Raw genomic sequence first — 17,614 nt, 5'->3', positions numbered from 1 at the left:
CGCTGCTGGAGTTTTTAAATACTGTGTCCACTCACTGTCAACTCTATTAGACACTCCTACCTAGTTGGTTCACCTTGTAGATGTAAAGTCAGAGACGATCGCTCATCTATTGCTGCTGTTTGAGTTGGTCATCTTCTAGACCTTCATCAGTGGTCACAGGAACGCTGCCCACGGGCCGCTGTTGGCCTGTTGTTCTCAGTCCAGCAGTGACAGTGAGGTGTTTAAAAACTCCAGCAGCGCTGCTGTGTCTGATCCACTCATACCAGCACAACACACACTAACACACCACCAGCATGTCAGTGTCACTGCAGTGCTGAGAATGATCCACCACCCAAATAATACCTGCTCTGTGGTGGTCCTGGGAGAGTCCTGACCATTGAAGAACAGCATGAAAGGGGGCTAACAAAGCATGCAGAGAATCAGATAGACTACAGTCAGTAATTGTAGAACTACAAAGTTCTTCTATATGGTAAGTGGAGCTGATAAAATGGACAATGTGTGTAGAAACGGGGGGTGGTTTTAATGTTTTGGCTGATCGGTGTATTTATGCAAAAAAGATCACTTGACCTATCAAGAAATTGATACATTTTTACAGCTTAACTAATAAGTTATTGCTCTAACCCTAAGACCATGGTACTTGCTTTTCATGTCTGACTCTATTACTCTTTCATTTCAGATTGTCAGACCAGAGTCTAACAGATCAGCACAGACCAGCTGTATTAAAGCCAGTCATCCATAAACATAAAGCGGAGTGGGACCTCACCTCCCCTCACAACTACACAGTGACCACCACTTCCAGAAAGTCACCAGGACCTGCCCCGTCATTAGAGAATGGTTCTTGCACTGTCCTTGCTTCTCCTCAGTCCTGCTTCTCCATAAACAACAATCACCAACAGCACTTACAGAATCGGTCTCAGCAAACGAGCATTTCTGACGCATCCTTAAAGAATCTGGAAACTTCTGGTCAATGTTCACCTCCCAGCAACGATCAGATGTTGCCCTTTGAGACCGATATTGATGAGATCCACGAAAACCAAGCTGCTTCAGAGGAGCAGCAGAAGCAGACAGAAGAAAGGGCAGAGATGCAGTGTTACGCTCAGCCAGTGACTGTGCTGGAAACTGACATTGACACTGTGACTGTAGAGACAACTTCATTAACAGGAATGAGGAGAGGGCAGAGGGCATCTGTTGTGGATTCTTTGTTGGAAGAGAATTGTGGTAGAGCCCGGAAGGAACTTATGGGAGAGTTGTTCCCTCAGTACGCACAAGCAAAGACTGGGGCAGAGGGTTGGAGAGGAGGCTACCCAGTGAGTGGAGACACCCTAGAGAGGTATACTATGGTTCAAATGTTGTTTTATAGAAATGTTGGTATAATATTGGAGTGCTGTAAAATGATTGAATCCATTTATATTCATTGCATTAGGTCCTCTAGACAGAGCTCATTAGCATTACAAGACCCAGCCTCCGCCAGCTACAAAGCTCAACTCCTCAATAAGATGCCAAACTTCTCTAATGTAAAGGAGGAGGATGAAGAGCTCAATTACAAGGTTGGTACTGATTTACTTTGCTTCCCTCTAGGTTAAAGGGTTTTACTTCTATTCAGTTAACCCTACGTCCATTATTTTGGGTGAAAAGCATGCTATCCCATTTATGTTCAAAATGACCATAATCTTTTCTAAGACATTTTGGTCTACATGTGCTTGATACATTTTCCCAGAAATTGGTTTGGGAGGTGTGCACATCTTATAAATGCCTTGCTTCTTCTGCATCACATGATGCCCACAGGCATTCCGTGTTGTTTGGTATGTTTAGACAAGGCTGCCTTATTCTTTTGCATGTGACTTTTTGTGAAAGTGTTGGTTTTGTGTGTGTGTGTGTGTGTGTGTGTGTGTATATATATATATATATAAATATACATAACTATCGGCTTTCTTCCCACAAGTCCAAAGACATGCAGTCAGGCCAATCTGAGCAACTAAGATTTGCCCTAAGTGTAAATGTGTGTGTGTGTTTGTTTGTCTGTCCTGTGATCCGGTGATGGACTGTTTGGAGTGTTTCCTGGCTTTTGCCCACTGAATCAGACCCACTGTGACCCTGATCAGGATAAATCAGTGGTAAAACAGACAATGAAGGAATGAATGAATGTATCTTCCTTCATGTCAATAAAATGAATAGAGGTGGGTGCCCAGGTGGCGCAGCTGGATATTCCACTAGCACACCAGCGCCGAGATTCTGAACTCCTCGGTTTGAAACTCGGTGTTGCCACCGGTCGGCCGGGTAGTGCATGACCCAGGTAATTGGTAGTGCATGAATTGAGGGATGAACGGACCATGTGGGCGGAGTCTTCAAGCGCTGTGTAAGGACCCTGATTGTTGGATAGATGTGCCTGTGCAGAGTGCATGAGTGGAAAAGGGTTCCGTAAGGGGCTGCACGCAAGTCGGAGGAGGCATGAGCAGCAATATACCCTCGTCAACTGCAAGAAATCAGGGATCCCCTGCAGCGGAAGACAAATTGGCTAAACTAAATTGGGAGAAAAATGCATAAAATATAATAAAAAAGCCGTTCTGTGTGCCTTACAGAAGCAGTTGATGGAAAGCTTGCGTAAGAAGCTGGGTGTGTTGCGTGAAGCTCAACGGGGCCTGCAGGAGGATATCAGAGCCAACGCTCAGCTGGGTGAGGAGGTGGAAAGTCTAGTGCTGGCAGTCTGCAAACCGAATGAAGTGGATAAGTTCCGCATGTTCATCGGGGACCTGGATAAAGTGACCAGTCTGCTGCTATCGCTCTCGGGCAGGCTGCTTAGGGTGGAGAGTGCTCTTGAGTGCCTGGACCCAGAATCTTGCCACCGTGAGAGGGTAAGATATGGGATGCAGACATTTTGCATTATTGGAATTATATTTTTCCTCAGGCTGGATATTTCAGCATTATGATCCTCTTGGCTGAATACCTCCATTGTTACTCAGCTGCATGAAAGCAATTTAGTACCATTTTGATCTAGTCCTCCTTCTTCTTCTTAACTTTTTTACATTAAAACAATGTGTTTAAGGAATCTTTATTTTCACTGTTGGTCTTGGCATAACTTCATACTGTTGAACTGTATTATGTATTATGAAAATATAAAGAATTATTTTGATTTGGGAGTCGTCTTAAATTTGCCCTTTGTTGCATCCCTTATGCGCTTTGTTCATACACTGGATATTATGTGTTGTGTTTTAATACCTGGGAGTCTTTACAATGTGTTTGATTCTTTTGTTCTATAAAAAAGTAAGGAAAGAAAAGGCATTTACATTTTTGTCACCTAAGTATTTAACAGTATTTGATATCTGGTAAAATAGTGCCCTAAGTGTGGGTGTAAATGTTTGTGTGTTTCTACCCTGTGATGGACTGGTGACCTGTCCAGGGTGTTTCCTGCTTTTTGCTCAATGAATCAGAACCACCACGACCCTGACCAGGATAAAGTAGTGGTTAAACAAACAGTGAATGAATGATTGAATGAATGAATAAACAAATGAACATTACTTAGACTATTATTAACGTTCTTTGTCTTGTACTCAATGGATCATGAACAGGTGAGCATCACATAGTTCCCCCTGGGTAATAGACGGTGAAAGTAGTAGGGCAAAAAGTAGTACTGGGAAAGTAAGATGCTGGTGATTTACTCCCCACTTTTAGCACTGGTGTTTAACGTCCAAATACTGAGAGCTGTTCTTCTTCTTCTTCTTCTTCTTTCGGCTTTTTTCCCTTTTTCAGGGGTCGCCACAGCGAGTCATCCTCATTGATTTGGCACAATTTTTACGCCGGATGCCCTTCCTGACACAACCCTCCCTAATTTATCCAGGCTTGGGACCGGCACTACAATGCACTAGGGGCTAGGTATCTATAGGACAATTCAGTGTTTCCAATTAACCTGGTGGCATGTTTTTGGACTGTGGGAGGAAACCGGAGTACCCGGAGGAAACCTACGCAGACACGGGGAGAACATGCAAACTCCGCACAGAAAGGACCCGGACCGCCCCACCTGGGGATTGAACCCAGGACCTTCTTGTTGTGAGGCGACAGTGCTACCCACTAAGCCACCGTGCCGCCCAAATACTGAGAGATGTTATTGTGTAGAAAACTAATTGTGGTCCATACCAAGCCCAGAAAAAGTCCTAATAAAAATAAGATGTTAAATTTTTTTTTCCAATTGTCTAACGGTTGCACAGCTCATGAAATGGTTGCCAAATAGCAGCAGGCTTTGTAAGATTCCATGTCTCACCTTTGGTCGTTGTCTATAAGAAGTTTATTTTTCTTTCTGGGTACTCCAGTCTTTTCTTACATTCCAAAACCGGGCGGCACAGTGGCTCAGTGGGTAGCACTGTCGCCTCACAGCAAGAAGGTCCTGGGTTTGATCCCCAGGTGGGGCAGTTCGGGTCCTTTCTGTGTGGAGTTTGCATGTTCTCCCTGTGTCTGCGTGGTTTTCCTCCAGGAGCTCCGGTTTCCTCCCACAATTAAAAGACATGCAAGTGAGGTGAATTGGAGATACTAAATTGTCCAAGAACCTGTGTTCGATATAACCTCGTGAACTGATTTACATTTTCAGCATTTAGCAGATGCTTTTATCCAAAGCGGCTTACACAATGAGCAATTGAGGGTTAAGGGCCTTGCTCAGGGACCCAACAGTGGCAACTTGGTGGTGGCGGGGCTTGAACCGGCAACCTTCTGTTTACTAGTCCAGAACCTTAACCACTGAGCTATCACTGGCCCAACTGATGAACCTTGTGTAATGAATAACTACAGTTCCTGTCATGAATGTAACCAAAATGTAAAACATGACTGCATTTTCTGTCGTTCATGTCTTTTTTTTCCTTTTCTGTGGTGCTGCAGCTCCCCCTAATGGAGAAGAAGAAGCAGCTCTTGGAGCAGCTGGCTGAGGCTCAGGAGCTGAAGGAGCATGTGGACAGGCGAGAGGAAGCCGTGGGCAGAGTCCTGGGTCGCTGTCTGACCCCGGAGCAGCTGAGGGACTACAGTCATTTTGTGAAGATGAAGGCAGCACTGCTGGTAGAACAGCGGCAGCTGGATGACAAGATCCGTCTCGGCGAGGAGCAGCTCAACGGTCTGAAGGAGAGTCTCGGGATGGGATTTTGTCCTTATTGAAGGCGGGAAACGAGGGAAGCGGAGCAGGTCGTTTAATGTGTGCATGGACGATGAACATGGATGCATGGATGTCTTTTGTTTAAGTGCTTGGCGCCGTGTATCCATTCACACTGAAGCACTACCTGATCGAGCATTTAATTACTTCAGAATCAGACCTAAGCCTCACCGCAATGTGTGGGCATCTTCTACCATCAACTGAGAGACTGTTCATGCACTGCTATTTATTTATTTATCCCTCTCTGTCTCTGTCTCTCAGCTAAATCTGAAAACGTTCAGTGCCATGTTGGATTCTCTTCACTGAGATTTGAGCGAACTGAGAGCTAATATGCATATTGATACAACGCAAAATTCAACGAAACACTATTTACTCCTGAAAACATGCAGAAGAGAGTGTTCTTAATGGCTGTAAATTTGCCATACCGACGGTGACCCTGACCGTGACCCTGAGCGTAAAAAAGCTCTGCACTCTCGGTTAAATCTTCCTTAACAATGCATTTACGTTCTCTAGCGGCTTTATTCTGGCCAGGGTCGCAGTGGCACCTGCACAAGCTGAAAAAACTGGATACAATTAGTGAAAGAACGTTATCTCTGATGTGCCGAGTAGAGATGTTTTGCTGCAGTAGTAAAGCAACACTGATATTCCACCATCGCCATATTGAAAGTAATATGGACGTTTAAATGAGGTGGAGACTTCAGTCTGGTTTTGTTGTTGTTGGAGAAACGTGTCTGCACTTCTTTTTCCATTATTAGTTCATTCCTCCGTTCAGATAATTCATGTCTTCATTAAGAGCATAACATACTCTTTATTTTTATTATTGGGTGCTTTACTGTAACTGTCAATCTATTTGTTGCCAAAGATTTGTCTTTTAATGAAAGGACAGAAACATGGTGCTTGTTGTTGAAACATGCAGTAACTGATCTCTTGATGTCTGCATGGTGCAGAAAGATCTTTAGCTGTGTAAATTCACTACAGCAATTCGTATATTGTTAATAATTATTCACGTTGCCAGTGTTATAAAGGCCATGTGTAATATAATGTATTTTCTGACTGTAATATGTTAAACTGCTTAATCATTTAATCCTCAGAGAGAGTGAAGATCTCTAGAGGAAATAATGCTGCTTTATTAAACATTTAATGCCCTTAGTGTTTAAAAAAGCATTTTCGTTTCAGCCAACAATATATTGAATAATATATTGATTTTTTTATTATTATTTTTTATTTTGGATTTTCTTTTAAGGGCTATCAGCATTTTTTACTATGCCAAAAAACGAATGTGTATTTGTTGCAGCGTACTGACGTATACTTTTCCACTGTATAGATAGTCTTTTTCTGTACTCTTTATATTGTTGTATTATACCTTCATAAATAACTTCAGCCGGAAAATGTAAGAAAATATTTGGTTGAGCTATAACTGAGTCCCTCAGTTTTTGTATTGAAAATTAATTGTGGAATATGTACCACTACATTTGGAATATACATATTTTAAGCTATATGTCTGTTTTTTATTCTTCCTAAATATTTCCATTTCATACTACACACTACATAGAGTTCTTTAATAGTATTGTATATTTTTAATCTTTTAACACTATCGCTAAAGAACAAGCAAAAGCCCAGTGACCAGGAATGAACCCAGGTACTCTAGCAGCTGTGCCGCCTGTTTTCAGTTACTTAACAAAAATAAGTAGCCCGCCCCTTTGTAAAGTCTGTCATTATGGTAGACAATTCCCTTAAATTTATCAGAAATATGATAGCTCAACATTTAACATTTAGGGTACTAGACTAGTAATCGGAAGGTGGCTGGTTCAAACCCCATGACTACCATATTTCCATTGCTGGGCTCCTAAACATCTGCTAAATGCTGTAATTGTAAATAAAAAATACACTCACAAGTCTGAACAACAAGACCATTATAAGGAAGAGATGGTGGTGGAAGTATATCGTTTTTAGCAGCAGGGACTGGTGCTCTGTTCAGGATGTTGCATGGTACAGAGAAATTCTGGATAAAACCCTACTCTGCCCAAAAGCCTAAACTAGGGGATTTAAGCCCTGTGACTCACAGCACACTGCCAATGCAACATTAACACAGTTAAAAATAAAACAAAATAATGACCTTTAGTGTGCTAATCAGACTCGATCTTAACCCCATCAAACATCCGTGATGAAAATCACTGTACACCACCATTTTCTGACAGACATGAGAGCAATTTTAAACCATTCCTCTTAAAATTGATCATGATTCAATTGCTCCATAATTATTGGCACCCCAAATTGGCAGTAAAAAGACATATAAGAAATTCACCTTTAGGTATTCGGCTCAATCTCACACTGAAAAATCCCACTGTTAATTAAATCACAATGACTGACTGACATCTTCAAAAAAGGAACTGAAGAGTTTTTTTTTCATTTATATTTTACTTTTAGGTTCATCCATATCTAGAAACTTTTAAGCAATAATCCATGATGTCCTATTTCACCAAGGTAGATAGATGTATAGGGTGACAGAGGTCAAACTAGCTTAGTCATTCTTCAGCATAAGGAAAAAACTAGAGAACACACAGTTTAAATTAGGCTTAAATCAGGGAATGACTATAAAACAGCTACTTGCCTAAAAATGCCCATGTCTACAGTTTGGGCAATACTTTCGATTCACGTTCCAATGAACTTGAAATGTGACAAACTTGCATGGATGAGGACCCAATTTAGTTTTGCCACCACACACAGTGCAGAGGATAGTAAAACAAAATCCCCAAGACACATTTACAAAAAATTGCATTGTGGGGCCACCAAGTCTGCAACACTACAGACACCAGCTCCATGCCAAGAGATTATTTGGAAACACAAAAAATGGTTTACTGAACACAAACTCAACTTCTGCCATGGTTCTCAGTCCCCTGATATAAAACCCAATAAATATAAAATCTAAATAAGGATAGAGCATGAGAGACGACCTGATGACCTAAATATTTTGATTAAGAGAAATAGTCTCAAATTCCCTGCTCTGTGTTCTCCAACCTTACACAATGTCATAAGAGAAGCCTAAGTGCAACTTTTTGGGAAAGGGAAATTGTAAAAGCATTAAATGCAGGGGTACCAATAACTGTGTGCACATGTGGTTTTGTTAAATATATCTTAAAAGTGAACTTCTTATAATCCTAATTTCTTAACTTTTATTAACTGGGGTGCTACTAATTGTGGAGAGGACTGTAACGATAAGAGGAATGAATATTTTTGCTGGGCTCTGTTTATAAAAGCGCATTAAATTAAGCAGGAACCTGAGTACATCTAGTTAAATTATCATGCAAGTAAGGTCCCGAACAAAGTGATTCCTAAAGATAAATGACATTAATGAGGAGCAAGGTGGCATAGCAGGTAGTATTTATGGCATTTAGTGCTTATTGAAAATGAGCACCCCTACTCCATGTCTGTGGTTTTCTTTGGGATTTTCTTTGGGCATAAACCCATCTTGCAAAATAAGGTCTGGACCACTGTGACCAGGATAAGGTGGAAACTAAATATGTTACACTTGCTGTTTAAACTACAGATGCTGTGTATATCCAGCCTTGGAAAAAAAAAATAATAATGCTAAATGGCCAAAAGTATGTAGACATCCCAACATATCATCAGTATGTTTTTTGTTCCTAACTAGAAAACTGAGCTGTTGTATACTAGAATTTAGAAAATGTATTCTTTACGAATTTACTTTCATATATTATTATATATTCTTCTGCCAAAGTTTTTCCAAATAGATAGAAATGTATGTTTTATGCATTAGTTATGGGTGTAGCTAAATATTTGAGTTCACTAATTAAAAAAAAGATGTCTACATACTTTCGGTCATGAAGTGCAGGTTTAATTTATTTCTAAAGGTTACCTCACACCTTCAAGTTCTTTAACTTTTCTTAGTGTTTTTATAAGATGATGCATCAGTACTTAGAGGTTTGTATGTTTATGGTGAAGATCCCTTTAATAAAACTTCTGAAACTCACTCAGTGACAAAGAAAAACACTAAAACAAACAGAACATTTACAACCTCAAATCAAAACAAAAACTGTACAAGCCTAATGCTGTTTCACTGCTCACTTTACTTTCTGCATTCATTCATTGGGGGGGGGTTTAATATGATAATAATAGTTCATTGCACGTTTTGCAATACCAGGTATGAATAATCATAGCCATTTCTTTGCTGTTTTCTCCACCACGGTAATGGATTTGTGGGATTTTTTATTTGTACAGGATATCATAATGGCCGGGTCGATAGAGGAGAAAAATGCGTGGCTCGCTGCCCTCGGGGAAAATGTGATGATTAACCGTGCCACCCTCGCCTCGGTCCATGTACTCCACCAATATAGACACATTGAGCGCCTGTGCCAGGGCTATGATGTGGATGTGGTCACTTTCTTTGGACATTGGCTCCACCTCCTGCAAAATAGAGCAAATACAATTAAGCATTAGTTTTGTTGGTCTGATCAACAATGTGTTTTTACACTTTCAGATTCAGATCAGTATTTCAGATTTACAAATCCACCAAATCTATCTGAATGCACCTTCTTTTTCAGTGATGAAGCTCAGCTCTGCTACTGGCTGACCAGGCACCTAAACAGACATGATTGGCTATGTCTGAGAACAGGCAAGCCAAAAATGTTCCTTATTGCTGCTGCAATTGCCATTTCTACTGACTGGTCAATGGTGATGGGAAGTTAAAAAAAAAAGCAATCAAGGGTTATCATACTTCAGAGTAAAAAGAAAATTGAGGAATAGCCTTGTACTTTAGATAGAGGGTTGGTCACCACTTAATAATTAGTTTAAAACAACATTCGCCAGTAAACAACTGCAAAAATGTTAATATTTTGTCCTCTGGTGAAATCTGATGAAGTGTGGGCCCGGGAATACTTCCACAAACTGTTGCTGTATACATAAAGGCAAGTCATGTTTGTACTAGGTCAAAAGCATTGACAATCATTAGCAACTTTTCTCCTTAAGCTTCCCTAAAAAGGATCGATGCACTGTGGAAAAGTGTAATGTGGGCTACTGAGACACATACAACTTTAAAGCTGGGTTAAGTAAGTGTATAAGAATGCGTTAAGGTTAAATTGCATGGGTAATTTGCTTATCTTAAAGAGCAAAATGAGCATTTCTTCCAGGAACATTCCTGCTTATTTCAGTGTACAATGTTAAAATCACACTCTGACATTACAACAGCAGTGCTGGTGCTAGACTAGCTTGCCTGGAACCTAGACATATCTCACTGTGTTGCATTATAAAAAAAAAAACAAATGTAATAGTGATGCCCTACCAGGTTATACTGAAAGAAACAAAACTGAATAGGTGTTGTTAAACAGAAATCAAATAAAGACTTTTAAAGACACACGGTTTTAAACCACTCTTACCTGCTGACAGAATTCTTTGACGGAGCGTCCTCCTTCGATGAAGTGCTGGAAGAAGGCATGCTCTCTCTGTAGGTAGCCTGAGGTGAGCAGTCTCAAATAAACCACCACGTAGTCTGACACACACTGATCATTGAAGGAGTTCAGCAGCTCACGAAGAGCCGGCTGCTTCTCACACAGTTCAATCAGGTCCATAAACTGAAAGTGACAAGGAATAGCATCACTCATTGAACGCAACATAATCACACATATGATTACTAAAGGATGAATGTTTCATTGAACATAAATTCCAGCTAGCAATTTTCTTACACTTACTCACCGTATTGTGAAAGTCTTCGATAGTGAACTCAGTGAAGCCCTGATTTACAAGGTCCAGTTTGCTCTTTGCTGCCACAGCTTTGAACCTATAAATATGACCAGAATAAGATCAACCAGTCAATTACTACATCAATAAAAAAGTACTAAAATACATGATTTATTTATACTACTAATTTTACTAATTAATGGGTAAAACCTCTAAAAGACAATAAAACATTATTAATACTACGTGAAATTTTCAGCATGGAAACAAAGAAAATCTTTACTTCTGTAGTTCTTTGCCGTCATCCAGCAGTGACTCCAAATGTGAAAAGCCAAAGGCTCTGTAGAAACAATTTCCATCGGGCCGTGTCTTCCGAATATATGAATATTTTTTGTGAAGATCCTGCAGAAATACATACAGTAGAAAACTATTTAGTATTTAAAATCAAACTCTGGTGTAGTTTCCACTTGGATTTGTACCTCGATGCTGCTCCTCTTGGATTAGTAGTAGTATTTGTTGTTACTGGCATACAAGCATCTATACAGTGGGGTCAAAAAGTATTTAGTCAGCCACTGATTGTGCAGGTTCTCCTACTTAGAAAGATGAGAGAGGTCTGTAATTTTCATCATAGGTACAATTCAACTATGAGACAAAATGAGAAAAGAAATCCAGGAAATCACATTGTAGGATTTATAAAGAATTTTTTTGTAAATTATGGTGGAAAATAAGTATTTGGTCAATAACAAACAAGCAAGATTTCTGGCTCTCACAGTCCTGTAACTTATTCTTTAAGAAGCTCTTCTGTCCTCCACTCGTTACCTGTATTAATGGCACCTGTTTGACCTCGTTATCTGTATAAAAGACACCTGTCCACAGCCTCAAACAGTCAGACTCCAAACTCAACCATGGCCAAGACCAAAGAGCTGTCGAAGGACACCAGGAAGAAAATTGTAGACCTGCACCAGGCTGGAAAGAGTAAATCTACAATAGGCAAGCAGGTTGGTGTAAATAAGTCAACTGTGGGAGCAATTGTAAGAAAATGGAAGACATACAAGACAATTGATAATCTCCCTTGGGGTCAAGATCTCATCCTGTGGGGTCAAAATGATCATGAGAACGGTGAGCAAAAATCCCAGAACTACACGGAGGGACCTGATGAATGACCTGCAGAGAGCTGGGACCAAAGTAACAAAGGCTACCATCAGTAACACACTACGCCGAGAGGGACTCAAATCCTGCAGTGCCAGGCGTGTCCCCCTGCTTAAGCCAGTACATGTCCAGGCCCGTCTGATGTTTGCCAGAGAGCATATGGATGATCCAGAAGAGGATTGGGAGAATATCATGTGGTCAGATGAAACCAAAATGGAACTTTTTGGTAAAAACTCAACTCGTCGTGTTTGGAGGAAGAAGAAGAACCCAAGAACACCATACCTACTGTGAAGCATGGGGGTGGAAACATCATGCTTTGGGGCTGTTTTTCTGCAAAGGGGACAGGACGACTGATCCGTGTTAAGGGAAGAATGAACGGGGCCATGTATCGTGAGATTTTAAGCCAAAACCTCCTTCCATCAGTGAGAGCATTGAAGATGAAACGTGGCTGGGTCTTCCAGCATGACAATGATCCCAAACACACCGCTCGGGCAACGAAGGAGTGGCTCCGTAAAAAGCATTTCAAGGTCCTGGAGTGGCCTAGCCAGTCTCCAGACCTCAACCCCATAGAAAATTTGTGGAGTCCGTGTTGCCCAGCAACAGCCCCAAAACATCACTGCTCTAGAGGAGATCTGCATGGAGGAATGGGCCAAAATACCAGCTACAGTGTGTGGAAACCTGGTGAAGACTTACAGGAAATGTTTGACCTCTGTCATTGCCAACAAAGGTTATGTTACAAAGTATTGAGTTGAACTTTTGTTATTGACCAAATACTTATTTTCCTTATTTTATTCTTTAAAAATCCTACAATGTGATTTCCTGGATTTTTTTTTCTCATTTTGTCTCTCATAGTTGAAGTGCACCTGATGATGAAAATTACAGACCTCTCTCATCTTTCTAAGTAGGAGAACTTGCACAATCAGTGGCTGACTAAATACTTTTTGGCCCCACTGTAGCTACATTCATGGTTGCCTTATTAGCTCCCCCTCAAAGCCCAAAATACTCGTCCCTGTTTTGACACACACCATAATGTGCATCCACATAATCAGTTGGGTATTTTGCAAACATAGTTACCCGAGTCGTGTTTTTAGCTGCTTTAGACTTCGACATTTTGTATAACTGATTGCTCGACATTTTTGTAACTGAGCGTCTTTAGAGTTTTCTGAGTTTATAAAGTAAGAAATAAACTGTTTATAGACAAACTATCCAGAGCATAATACTTTACTGGCTTGTTCTTTTGAGCACAAACTACAGAGAGATGATCACATGTGTAGAGAAGTATCATTTATGGAATCCCCAAAAGGGACAAAATGCACTCAATACATAAACACATACAGGGGTTGGACAATGAAACTGAAACACCTGGTTTTAGACCACAATAATTTATTAGTATGGTGTAGGGCCTCCTTTTGCGGCCAATAAAGCGTCAATTCGTCTTGGAAATGACATATACAAGTCCTGCACAGTGGTCAGAGGGATTTTAAGCCATTCTTCTTGCAGGATAGTGGCCAGGTCACTACGTGATGCTGGTGGAGGAAAACGTTTCCTGACTCGCTTCTCCAAAACACCCCAAAGTGGCTCAATAATATTTAGATCTGGTGACTGTGCAGGCCATGGGAGATGTTCAACTTCACTTTCATGTTCATCAAACCAATCTTTCACCAGTCTTGCTGTGTGTATTGGTGCATTGTCATCCTGATACACGGCACCGCCTTCAGGATACAATGTTTGAACCATTGGATGCACATGGTCCTCCAGAATGGTTCGGTAGTCCTTGGCAGTGACGCGCCCATCTAGCACAAGTATTGGGCCAAGGGAATGCCATGATATGGCAGCCCAAACCATCACTGATCCACCCCCATGCTTCACTCTGGGCATGCAACAGTCTGGGTGGTACGCTTCTTTGGGGCTTCTCCACACCGTAACTCTCCCGGATGTGGGGAAAACAGTAAAGGTGGACTCATCAGAGAACAATACATGTTTCACATTGTCCACAGCCCAAGATTTGCGCTCCTTGCACCATTGAAACCGACGTTTGGCATTGGCACGAGTGACCAAAGGTTTGGCTATAGCAGCCCGGCCGTGTATATTGACCCTGTGGAGCTCCCGACGGACAGTTCTGGTGGAAACAGGAGAGTTGAGGTGCACATTTAATTCTGCCGTGATTTGGGCAGCCGTGGTTTTATGTTTTTTGGATACAATCCGGGTTAGCACCCGAACATCCCTTTCAGACAGCTTCCTCTTGCGTCCACAGTTAATCCTGTTGGATGTGGTTTGTCCTTCTTGGTGGTATGCTGACATTACCCTGGATACCGTGGCTCTTGATACATCACAAAGACTTGCTGTCTTGGTCACAGATGCGCCAGCAAGACGTGCACCAACAATTTGTCCTCTTTTGAACTCTCGTATGTCACCCATAATGTTGTGTGCATTGCAATATTTTGAGCAAAACTGTGCTCTTACCCTGCTAATTGAACCTTCACACTCTGCTCTTACTGGTGCAATGTGCAATTAATGAAGATTGGCCACCAGACTGGTCCAATTTAGCCATGAAACCTCCCACACTAAAATGACAGGTGTTTCAGTTTCATTGTCCAACCCCTGTACATCAAACCTTGTCAGCACACTACACCACAGAAAAGTCTGTTACACTAACGTAACTGCCACATGATTGCTGGGACTGCCTCATATTGCATATTGTGCCTCATATTTAATACACTACGTGAATTAAAAATGTTAAATCGCTAAACACAAACCTTAAAGTTTGCATTTCACAGCAAATTGCATATTACACGGGAAACTGCTCATTTCATAGTCTGTGATGTTGAGGTCCGGGCAGTAAAGTGGAAATTTTTTTTTATTGTTGCTCTTCATGGAACTTGAAAAACATTTTTTTTTAAAGTTCCTAGCCCTGTCCCTTCACAGACTCTCTAAGCTAGTTTTTCTTTATTTTGTGCAATGTAAAACAGTAATCAAACCAAAAATATTATATAGAATTAAATCAAATATTTCTAACCTTAATCTTGAGTTGATAGATTGTGTCCTCCGCAGCATACTCACTCTCAAGCACAGACAGATCCTGCCTGTCTGACACCAGTGGTGTACTTGTGGCTATCTGTTCCAAAACACACACACAAAAACACAAACACACACCCAAATAACATTAATAAAAAAAACTGTCAAATACATAATGCAGCTTGTGCAAAAAAGCAGAATGTTGTTTTCTGTTTTTCAGAAATGTAGTGATTCTGTTATGTTGCCATTTAAGGCCATAACTCACTTCCTGCTGAATTCGGTCTTGCTGTGCCATGATGGCCTCGTCATGGGCCAGGCAGTTGACTCCTGCAAAAATAAAGAGATATTCAGTCAGTGAACATTATAAGAAGCACAAACTGGGTACCTTCTGGCTGTGTCCATTTGCTGAGTCAATTTAGGGACGACCCACTCCATCCTGGTCATTCTTTGTATCTGCAGATGATCTCCTAGCTGCTGAAGCACAGTAAGACCTTGCTGAGCACACTCTGTGCTTATAGTAGAGCAGAAGCTTCTAGAAAGTCAGACACAAACTGCCTTGTTTTGGTGGTGCTTTTTCCATTTTCTTCTGCTGTGGCTTAAACTTCACAACTAGCTTTACAAGTGTGTGTAAAATGTTGACTTAAATTTTACCAATTTACAGGATAGCTAAAAGGCATTTTAATGTAGGTATTGTTATTTAACTGTGTACATGTAAGCCTCTCTCAGCGCAAACAATCATTGTGATCGACATGGACAATAAGCCACTTTTGCCCTGCCTCTGTGTTCCTATAATAATTAATTCGAGTTTTTAAACAACTGTTTATTTAGCCGCTCAGGTGGCGCTGTGGTAAAATACACTAGCACACCAGAGCTGGGATTTTGAATACATCGTATCGAATCTCAGCTCTGCCAACCGGCTGGGCGGCCACATGAACAACGATTGGCTGTTGTTCAGGGTGGGATGAGCCAGACCAGGGTTTCTCATAACTGGTGCAATTATGACTTCTGCTGGCTGATTGATGGCACCTGCGCAGAGTTGGGGAATATAGCTGATCAGGGTGTGGCTCTCCGTGCACAAGGCTGTTCCGCATATGAACTCGCCCCGTGCAGGTGTAGACAGGCAGTCGGTACTGCACACGTGTCGGAGGGGGTGTGTGTCAGTTGCAAAGCTCCTCAGTCAACAGTGGAGGGTTGTATCGTAGAGGTGAAGCATAATGCAATTAGAGTAATTGGATACGACTAGATTAAGGGAAAAAATTGGGGGGAAAAGCGAAGAAAAAGAGAGAGAAAAAACAACAACTGTTCAAAGTTATTTGTATAAGCTCAGTGTGACCTTCCCTCCATATGTACCTTATTAATTTTCAAAATAATATTACTCACAAGTATATCTCATTGTATCTCTAGGTCTTGAATCTTAAAAAAAGGCAATTTGCTATAATGACCACATGAACTCGAGGTGGCATAAGGCTGGCATAATAATCATGAAATATAATGATTTGTGCTACCCCAGAATGATTTACTATATTCCAAAGAGCATCTTGTGTTAATGTGTTACTGAATGCTTGAGTTCAGATCAGGTACAGGCAGCATGTTGCTCTTTGTAGTAGTAGTGGTAGCTGTTGCCAGAGTTTGATGTTTAGGATTTGTGTTGGAAACATTGTATTAAATTCAAGAAAATGAAAAACTGTGAAAACTTTTCACTAGTGGTCTCAGAATTTGAACCCACAATTATATAATAATTTTAGAAGATTGGCTATCAGTACTGTAGTATAATTAAAATGACTGGGGCATACGTTTTATTGTTTCTGCAAAAGATTAGATTATTAAATAATGCTTAACTCTGTATTTTATAGAAGATAATATGTATACAGTTACATTAGGTGAAAATGCTTACTCTATATCACTATACCACTAGCTACAGTGGCTTCTTAACTGGAGTTCACTTAATGCTGGACTGTAATGACATTTGTTATTGAAATATTACAGCAACTAAACAACCGAATGCATTAAAGTAGACAAGTGTATAAAGCGATAACCACTGCGTATAAAAGACTAACCACTGATTTTTTTCGACATTTAAAAAGCAACCATCAGCAATTAGACCTGGAATTAACATTACAACAATGCGTTGTTTGTTAAGATGCGAGTAAATCTGCGTTTGAGGTGTTTAACAAGCCACTGTACACATAGAATCACTGCAACTAATAGCACGTTACTAGCATCTTTCTCCAAATCAATCCGTGATTATTTCTTTGTTCGCCATAGAGCTAATAAGCTATCTACTCTGCATTAGTCAACACGGCTCAAACACAACAAGCATGCACACGTTTCCAAAGACAGGCCCCGAAATAAAACAAACAAACCATAAAAGGCATTAACACGCATAACGACATAAACACGAGCATTTTTATTTGTTTTTAAACTCACCCTCCATCTCTCCCACTGATGTTTCCTGTTGTTCGTCCGCCATCTTGGATTCACAGTCCTGAGGCTGCGTCTAAAACAGCATCCTACATAGTAAAGAGTCTGTCAAAAATGCTACACCATCACTTACTAGTGTACTCATGTGACATACTTTTTAGTACAATAGTATGCTGTTGGAAACGCAGCCTGCTTTCAGACCAACAGCAA

General features: G+C 40.8%; 2 protein-coding genes across 2 annotated transcripts in view; one reads left to right on the top strand and one right to left on the bottom strand.

Annotated features, from left to right (window-relative positions):
• shroom4 (shroom family member 4) overlaps positions 1 to 6,577 on the top strand; it is a 68,488-nt gene extending 61,911 nt beyond the window's left edge. The window contains exons 7-10 of the mRNA XM_062994196.1: positions 677 to 1,330; positions 1,424 to 1,547; positions 2,580 to 2,852; positions 4,864 to 6,577. Of these exons, the coding sequence (XP_062850266.1) occupies positions 677 to 1,330; positions 1,424 to 1,547; positions 2,580 to 2,852; positions 4,864 to 5,133 (1,321 nt within the window). The 3' untranslated portion in view covers positions 5,134 to 6,577. The remainder of the gene's footprint in view (positions 1 to 676; positions 1,331 to 1,423; positions 1,548 to 2,579; positions 2,853 to 4,863) is intronic.
• Positions 6,578 to 9,071: 2,494 nt separating this feature from the next.
• otub1b (OTU deubiquitinase, ubiquitin aldehyde binding 1b) lies at positions 9,072 to 17,564 on the bottom strand. The gene is made up of 7 exons (XM_062994191.1): positions 17,411 to 17,564; positions 15,249 to 15,310; positions 14,985 to 15,083; positions 11,103 to 11,221; positions 10,838 to 10,922; positions 10,522 to 10,716; positions 9,072 to 9,553 (listed from the first exon to the last, which is right to left on the bottom strand). Exons 1-7 carry the CDS (start codon positions 17,451 to 17,453, stop codon positions 9,356 to 9,358), a joined length of 801 nt encoding a protein of 266 aa, XP_062850261.1. The 5' UTR covers positions 17,454 to 17,564; the 3' UTR covers positions 9,072 to 9,355.
• Positions 17,565 to 17,614: the final 50 nt, after the last annotated feature.

The sequence above is a fragment of the Trichomycterus rosablanca genome, chromosome 4 (assembly GCF_030014385.1).
Source record: "Trichomycterus rosablanca isolate fTriRos1 chromosome 4, fTriRos1.hap1, whole genome shotgun sequence".
Classification (NCBI taxonomy): domain Eukaryota; kingdom Metazoa; phylum Chordata; class Actinopteri; order Siluriformes; family Trichomycteridae; genus Trichomycterus; species Trichomycterus rosablanca.
The sequence above is the reverse complement of the archived record's forward strand: the minus strand, read 5'-3'. Positions and strand labels throughout refer to the sequence as shown.

Bases quoted from the DNA above. Each gene is read 5' to 3' on its own strand.
- otub1b (XM_062994191.1), bottom strand. From the start codon at position 17,453: ATGGCGGACGAACAACAGGAAACATCAGTGGGAGAGATGGAGG. The intron at 15,311-17,410 runs GTGAGTTTAAAA...TTATTTTTGCAG, and splicing joins ATCAGTGGGAGAGATGGAGG to GAGTCAACTGCCTGGCCCAT. The intron at 15,084-15,248 runs GTGAGTTATGGC...GTTTTGGAACAG, and splicing joins AAGACCGAATTCAGCAGGAA to ATAGCCACAAGTACACCACT.